Source organism: Chrysemys picta, chromosome 14 (genome assembly GCF_011386835.1).
Source record: "Chrysemys picta bellii isolate R12L10 chromosome 14, ASM1138683v2, whole genome shotgun sequence".
NCBI classification, from domain to species: domain Eukaryota; kingdom Metazoa; phylum Chordata; order Testudines; family Emydidae; genus Chrysemys; species Chrysemys picta.
In genome coordinates, this window is record NC_088804.1 from 3,643,456 (window position 1) to 3,651,517 (window position 8,062).

The window sequence follows — 8,062 nt, forward strand, 5'->3', positions numbered from 1 at the left end:
AAATATCCAGGCCAGGGGAAACCTCTCCTCCCGCCAGTGTCTCCTTGCTGCCGAGGCTGGGAAGCACTACCTCGGACACGCAGACGGGTCTCAGGTTTGCTCCTAATTCCAATTAATCTCGAGGAGACAAACGCTCTTTATGATCTGGCCAAGTCCAGCTTCCTAAGCAGAGCAGGCAGAGGCAGCCAGCAGGAGCCGGGAGGCGGGATTCCCGGACTGCTGTGGGAAAGGATTAAACACTGGCGTTTTACTGCCTTGCGCTTTTCCCCTCCTGGAATAGCAGGGCTGGTGCACAGCATGAGGAGCCTTGGCGGAGCTGGGTGGGAGGAGACACGGGCTGGAGTAGCCGCGTGCATTATCCTCCTCTTCTGTGCTCTTCCGCTTGGATTGCAGGTTCTTCAGGACAGCACCCAGCACAGTGGGGCCTTTCCAGAGCATAAGTATGGAGGGGCTTTGGCAGAGCCGGGGGACTAGGAGTGGAATAGCAGGGGGTGCCTATCTGGATGGAGGGGCATCAGAAGAGCTCAGGGGGGACTAAGTGGCATAGCAGGGGCCAGGTCTGGATTTAGGGTATTGGCAGAGCTGTTGGGGGGTGCTCGGGCTGGAATTACTCGGGGCTGCAGGTCTGGATTGAGGAGCATCGGTAGAATCGTAGGCCTGGAAGGGACCTCGAGAGGTCATCTAGTCCAGTCCAGTCCCTGCACTCCTGGCAGGACTGAGCATTATCTAGACCATCCCTGACAGGGGTTTGTCTAACCTGCTCTTAAACATCTCCAATGATGGAGATTCCACCACCTCCCTGGGCAATTTATTCCAGTGTTTAACCACCCTGACAGTTAGGAACTTTTTCCTAATGTCCAACCTAAACCGCCCTTGCTGCAATTTCAATCCATTGCTTCTTGTCCTATCTCAGAGATTAAGAAGAACAATTCTTCTCCCTCCTCCTTGTAACAACCTTTCATGTACTTGAAAACTGTTATCAGGTCCCCTCTGTCTTCTCTTCTCCCGACTAAACAAACCCAGTTTTTTCAATCTTCCCTCATAGCTGGTTTCTAGACCTTTAATCATTTTTGTTACTCGTCTTTGGAATTTCTCCAGTTTGTCCACATCTTTCCAGACATGGGGCCCCCAGAACTGGACACAATACTCCAGCTGAGGCCTAATCAGCACGGCGTAGAGCGGAAGAATTACTTCTCTTATCTTGCACTGAGGCAGGTCCCTCAGCGCCTGTTTGTGCTGTTAGGTGCGTCCCTTTCCCAAGCACCACACTTGCCACCCCGTAAATCAGTTAGTTAAGCCTGAGGGAGCTCCCTCTGCCAGCCTTGACGCATCACACCATGACGCCAGTGGGCGATCCCTCACCCTCCTCGTGCCCACAGTGCAGACAGCCCTGGAGCCGGCACTCGAGACTGGTCTCCCTGCAGCATTGCCCTGGCTTCACTTCAGGTGTGAGTCTAAACAGACTTTAGGACTGGTCTACACTATAAACGCACATTGGTATAACTGTCGCTCAGGGTGTGAAAAAGCCACCTGCAGTGTAGACAGCGCTGGGCTGGCAGGAGAGCTTCCCCACTGCCATTGCTACAGAGGCGGGAGAAGTTCTCCTGCTGGTGTGGTAGTTTCTTCCCTGGAGTGCGACGGGGGCAGCATTGTAAGTGGAGACCTGCCCTGAGTCAAACCAGTCCAACCCCGTGGGTGGGGGGCGGCTTTTATCTCCATGCAGCATAAGTTGCTTAGAACTGGGTTGAAACTAAACCCCAATGAACCAGAACAAGCCTGTGCCCAGGGTCTTTTGCACTGGTTCCACTAACCCAGGGCAATTTGGGTGTAGCCAGGGCCTCAGAATTGCAAAGCAGATGCCGCTAAGTTGGCAGTAATTGAGTGGAGCCCACGCAGCTTGTTGGCAGTTGAAATGCACAGGGCTTGGTCTCCCACGGGCATGTACCTGAGAACGGGGTCTCCCACCCAGCATCATCCTGCTGCAGTCGCTGCTTTGCCGCCCTCGGAGCAAGCCAACTTGGCCTGTGGTTAGAGCTGCTGGCTGACAGTCAAGGCTCCAGGCTCTATTTGCAGTGCCACCGCTGCCCCTGCGCAACCCTGGCGAGCCGCTGAACCGCCCAGTCGGCCTGTTCTTAGCAGCACACCACGTGGCTTTTGTGGGCGCTGGTGGCAGGAGTCCAAGTGCTTTGACCCTCTTTGTCCGGAGCCCCCTTGAGCCATCCCGCACTAGCCTGGACCTGTGCCCCTTCGGTCAGCCCAAGGGAGAGCTCCCGTGCTCCCGCCTGGCACTAGGCCAGGCTCTCTCCCCTGCCAGGGGAGGGTGGAGGGCAGCTGAGATCAGCCCATGGCTGCTCAAACTGCTTCCCCTTCCAGCAGCTCATTCTCTCCTGCCCAGGGACAGGCCCAGGGTCCCTCAGCACTCCTGGCCCTGGGCAGACTGTCCCACCCTCCTGGCTCTGTGTGCTCTTCCCGCGGGACAGTCCCACCTCTCCTGCCCCAGCCTGCCCGGATCCCCCTTCCCAGGCAGCGGTTCTGGCTCCGAGCCACGGATTCCCACGTGTACGTTTGTCGTCTCCTCTTGCAGCCTCACCCGACCCAGCCCCGTGGGGATTTTAGTGGGGAGTAGGGAGGGGCTGGGGCTGGGCTTCCCCCAGGAACCCCGACACGACTGGCCCCATTGTTGTGATGTCAGCTGGAGCTGGGCTGGAACAGGCACTGGGCGTGGGGGATAACATCGGGCTGGGCCGTTTTTCCCCCACCCTCGGGGCTTCTGGGAACAGACGGGAGCACGAGGTGGGACAAGAGCCTGTCCCATTGTGCTGATCGGCAGGGTGGGACGCGTGGGCGAGGGCAGCCTGAGCCTGCTCTGGGGGGGGACGGGGACATGTGGCAGCAGCGACTCCCCAGGCAGAGGGGGGCTGGTGCATGCACTATCCGAGGCAGGGTTTGGCCGGCCCTGCTGGAGGTGCAGTCGGACAGGAGGGAAGAGCCAGATGGGCATGGGGGGCAGTCCAGCAGGGTTGTAGGGCAGTGGCCTTGGTGGGAGTGTGGGGCTGGCTTTGAAAGGACACGAGGCCACGGCTCGGCTGGGTGCTCTAGTACTTGGTCCCATTGGGTCAGTAACTTCCCCGGCGCTGCGGGCTTCCTCTGTACTTGGCTGCAGCACCGTAACCTGGCGTGCCCTTCCCCCTCAGGCAGGCTGGCGTCCCGGGCGCTGTCTGCTCAGCCGGGGCCCTGGACTGTCTCCGCAGAACCCTGGGATTAGAAAAGCAACTTGGTGCCCCCAGCTCGCTAGGCCCCCCAGCCTGGGAGGGAGCGTCACACGCCGTGAATGGCACCTGGGGAACCGCACAGGCAGGGCAGCAGCTCTGTCTAACGCTGCCGGTGTGGGGGTGACTCTTGAGAGACCAGTGTTAGGCCCAGACCAGGCCTCAGCAGCTGCCTCCTGTGCGCCAGCTGGGCTCTGCCAGACTCCTCCCGCCTGGCCTAGGGGCATCCCTGGTTCCAGTCTGGCCCAGACCCAGCCGGGCCTCGCTGTTTGGATCCCGTGGAGGCCCCTGTTGCCAGGTGAACCCAGCTCTCAGGCAGTGAGGTGCCAGGGCACTGAACTCCCCACCAGGCCTGGCATTAGGGGTGGCTCCTCCCGGCAGGCCTAGAGCAGAGGACAAGCCTGGAGCACACTGTCCCCGGGAAACGCCAGCCGGTGCAGGTACTGAGCGTTACTCCGCAGGGCGCTCCAGCTCCTTCCAGACTCTGGCGTCCAAAACGCCAGCCAGCCTCCTGGGACCTCGCTCTGCTCAGAGCGGGAGAGGCTCGTAGCACGGGGTGCTATCAGCAGTGGAGACAGTGCTCTCCAGCTTTCAGCCCAGGAGAGAGTCGCACCACCCTCTACTCCAAGCCTCTTGCTGCTTGGCCGCTTAGCTCAGCCCAGCATCCGGCTGGGCGCTCTGATCCGTGGTGATAGAGCAGTGCACCAGGGTCTTCACTTGCCCCGTGCACTCGGCTGGTTCACTAGAAATGTAGGGGATGGGCAGCAGCGTCACTGCCATGATACCCAGTTTCTTCCTCCCTGACCCTTCTCAGCTGCTAAGCAGCCTTGGCCTGCTCCTAGCTGTAGGCTCTGCCACAGTCGTTGTCCAGCCGTCTCCCTGCCCGGAGTGAGGGGGCGGCGCTTCGTAGCGGAAAGCCCAAGCGTCTGGCCCGTGGGGCAGGGAGCTCCGGTATGTGGTGTCTGCGTGGGGGTGGTAACAGACTGGGTGCTTGGCGCACACCCTCTCATCTCTCTCTGCTTCCTCTCCCCAGAGACAGCACTAAGACCACCCTGGGCTTCAAGAAAGCGACCGCCACCAACATCGACTACCTGGAGCTGCTGCAGCACTTTGAGCGAGTCCAGAACAAGCACCTGGAAGTGAGACACCAGCGGGCTGGCCGGGGAGAGCCCCCAGACCGAAGGGTCGTCCTCTGAGCACCAGCTGCTGCTGGCGTGCATGGAGACAGTGACCTGGGGAGGGGAGTCAGAGGGACTTGGCTGCTGCCATGGGTTCCAGGGTGTGTGATCCAGCAGGGAGAGGTGGTGGAGGTGGTCACAGCGCTCAGCTGGGGAAGGATCTCCAGAGACCATGCCGGAGCCGAACGCCCCAGCCGCACAAAATTCCAGAGCATCACAAGCAAGCATGTGGGGAAGCGGCAGGAGGGGACTAGACGGACCAATGAAGCCACACGCCCCCCCACCCCCACCCCTGGACTCTGCCTTACAAATCCTGCCCTGGCAACAGTCAGCTGATGGCACAGCCGGGCCAGTAAGGCCAGAGGGAAGACGTGTAAAAGCATTTTCTGCTACCTCCAGCCTCAAACAAGCGTGTGTGTCTGTGGGCGTATGACTGGACTGGCCTTGCCTCCCCCTCCCCCCATCACTCCCCCAAGGCAGGCAGTCATGTGCTGCAGTCCCGAAAGGAAAGCCAGCCCCTTGGATCTCAGACGTGCACTGCCCTGACCTCCCCGTGGCAACAGCACCATCTAATCCTCCAGTCCTGTGGACTTGCATTCCTGTGCGTGCATCACCCAGCCGCCTCTTGTCACCCCCCTCGGACCCCCCCCCCATTGTACGTATGGCAGTGCAGCCTGAAGTGATGGCCCCCTTGAAAGCATCATGTATGTGTATTTAGAGGAAGGGTTCAGTCCGAGTCAGATTTCTAGCCTGAAAATAGATTTGTACCAATGTAAAAGCTCCCCATGTTGAAATAAAAGAATTATGGCAAAGTCCCTGCCTGGCGTCTGCTGCTCCTTGGGGAAGGCCCCCGGGATAGCCATCGCCTGGGCTGAGGCTGCCCTCCGCACTCCCCTGGCTGGGCCAGCGTCTCCCAAACTTCCTGCGTGGGTTGGAGATTTGGCCCATGTCTGCCATTTGTTCCCAGGGAGAAGGGGGTCACTGAGTGCCCCTTGTGCATGGCGGGGTCTGGCCTGCCGATGCTGGAATCCCAGGGGGGAACTGCAGCTCCAGTAGATGTCCTCAGGTCCCAGGCCAGGCCTGGATTCATTACCATGGCACTAGCCCCTGCTCTGGGGCCAGCGCCAGCCTGATTAAGGCCACGTCTGCACTCTTGGCGCTGCAGTGGCACCACTCGGCACCTTCGCTGTGCTGCTGGAGGACCTGCCGTGTAGCTGCCGGCTACAGGCCAGAAGGGGGTTTTCCATCGCTCCAGGAACTCCACCTCCCCAAGCGCCAGTAGCTGGGTCAGTGGAAGCTGCTTCTACAGGGCGGGTGAGGCTGGCAAAGTTACGGTGCCCAGGGGGTTTCTAGCTGCGTTCAGTGTCACAGGCCGAAGGAGCTGCAGTCACCCCGGGATTGCAGGACAGACGTACCCTGAGCGGTGAGCCGCTGCAAACGGCCCTGCTGGAGTTGCTTGGAGGAAGCTGCGAAGTGTGAGCAGACTGTTGCAGGGTTGGGTGTGTTTGTTCCTCAGGCAGGCCAAGAGCCCAGGGGTCTGTCTACTCCAGGGGTGGCCAGTGTCTGAGGGAGGGGAAGGAGTCCCTGGGCGCAGGCTATTCCGTTACAGAGAAGTGTCTTTCCAGCTCCTCTCTGCCAGTGCTTGACCTGTGCTGTGAAGCAGGAGAACATAGAACCAGATGGTCTCACTATCCATAGAAACGTTTAATCCTCATACTGCCCACTTCCTTCCCCACCTGCTCGCTCGCTCCCCTCTTGGGCGGTTGGGTAGGTCACAAGTGCAGCAGAAATGCCGCTTTCCCCTGGGCAGCCTGCTGCTCTGCTGGGCTTAACTTCCTGCCAGTTGCTGGATGAGTGGCATTCCCTCACCCCTTCCCAGCTCCAGCCTGTGGTCTGATCTCCCGAATTCCAGCCCTCCTCCTTGTGTGACACAAGCTGGCGAGGAGCAGCAGGGCCACTGGGGGTTGTGCCTTGGGTTCCCCCTTGCTACGCCCTCCTGCATTGGAGAGGATTCTGGGCAGCCCCAATCAGAAGACAGAACAGGCTGCAGCCAGTGTTCTGGGTTGCCAGTATCCATTGTAGTGGGGCCTGTCAGTGCCTCCCATCACAGTATGACCTTGTAGCTCTGCAGAAGGAGTTAACTACAGATTGCCCTGCCCAGAGCAGTGCCGAGAGCTGATGCACAGAGATGGAACGAGGCCAGGTGTGGTGAGGGGGACTCTGTTAAGGTGGCAGCTCCTCTAGAAATGACCCTCCTCTGGATGACTTGTTGTAGGAGGAAGGCTTAGGAACATCTTCTCCCTCCGCTTTTATGGGGGCTGCTTTGTTTAGAGTGGGGCTGGCTCAGCTTGATAGCCCTGTGCTGAGGACTGGGTTGCATAAAATAAATCCAGTCCTGAGGAAAGGTCTTCAAAACCCTGTCCTGGTGGGCTAGTGTCAAGAGTCTCCCCTCCAGGAGGTGGGGTAACTTCAGAGCACTAGTATCTGCTGACTGGGGAAGGGCAGAGAGCCAAATCCAGCCAGTGCCAAGCTCCTTTAACCCCCACTGCAACCAGTGGGAGCCGAACTCACTCAGCACCGTGCAGAGTCAGGCCAGCCGCCCACTCCAGAACCCACTGAAGTGAGCGGGAAAGATCCTGTGGCCTTCAGATCAGACTGAGCTTCAAAGGGCTCTGCAGATGCCCAGAGCTCCTGGGTCGGCGCGAATGGCTGGAGAGCCGCGGCCGGGCCCGGGAGTCGGCGCGGGCGGCTGGAGACCCGCGGCCGGGCCCTGCTGGAGACCCGCGGCCGGGCCCTGCTGGAGACCCGCGGCCGGGCCCTGCTGGAGACCCGCGGCCGGGCCCTGCTGGAGACCCGCGGCCGGGCCCTGCTGGAGACCCGCGGCCGGGCCCGGGGGTCGGCGCGGGCAGCTGGAGAGCCGCGGCCGGGCCCGTAGTCTGAGCTGTAGTCACACAGCCGGTGTCTGTGCCGTCCCGGGAGCAGGCAGTGGAATACTGACCCATGCTCGACACAGACTTATTGGCCGTTTGGGGGATGGGAAGTCACTTCTGAGGACATTTGGGTTTCTCTCGTTTTTCCACCTCTCTCTAGGCCTTGCCCTGGCCCTTGTCGCCCCAGCGTCCGAGCCGGCCCCGTGCTGCTGGCCCTACCCAGGGCGGTGGCGTCGTCCCTGTGCCATTGCTGGGGCAGGGGCCAACCTTCGATGGCCCCAGTGAGCATGAGGTTCCCCTTCCCAACTCACCCACGGCCACACAGGGCGTCGGGGGCAGAGCCAGGAATTGACCCCAAGCTCCTGTGTGCCATTAGTGCCTGACCCTACCAGCACAGCCCTTCCCCATCAGCCGCTACTGAACCTGCCTCCCCGTGCGGCGGGTGCCCGAAGCTGGCTCTGCCAGTGCCAAGGGAAAGCAGAGGGAGTGAATCTGAGTGTCCCTTTAACTGCTTATACATGGAGTCTGGGGGGCAAGGAGTGCCCCATGCAGCCACCTCCTCCAGCCAGTCTGTACAATATCCCCCCACCCTCGGAGGAGCCTGGCTCTCCTATGGGGAGAGGGTCAGGATCTGTCCACCAGTAGGAGAGCGGGGATCAATTTTGCCCACCAGCCCTTAGAGCCA

The 8,062-nt window shown here is 60.4% G+C and overlaps 1 protein-coding gene across 2 annotated transcripts in view; it reads left to right on the forward strand.

Annotated features, from left to right (window-relative positions):
* VAC14 (VAC14 component of PIKFYVE complex) overlaps window positions 1-5,262 on the forward strand; it is a 192,849-nt gene extending 187,587 nt beyond the window's left edge. For both annotated transcript variants that reach the window (XM_065567507.1, XM_065567508.1), the window contains one exon: window positions 4,303-5,262. In XM_065567507.1, the coding sequence (XP_065423579.1) occupies window positions 4,303-4,465 (163 nt within the window). In that variant the 3' untranslated portion in view covers window positions 4,466-5,262. The remainder of the gene's footprint in view (window positions 1-4,302) is intronic.
* The last annotated feature ends 2,800 nt before the right edge of the window (window positions 5,263-8,062 follow it).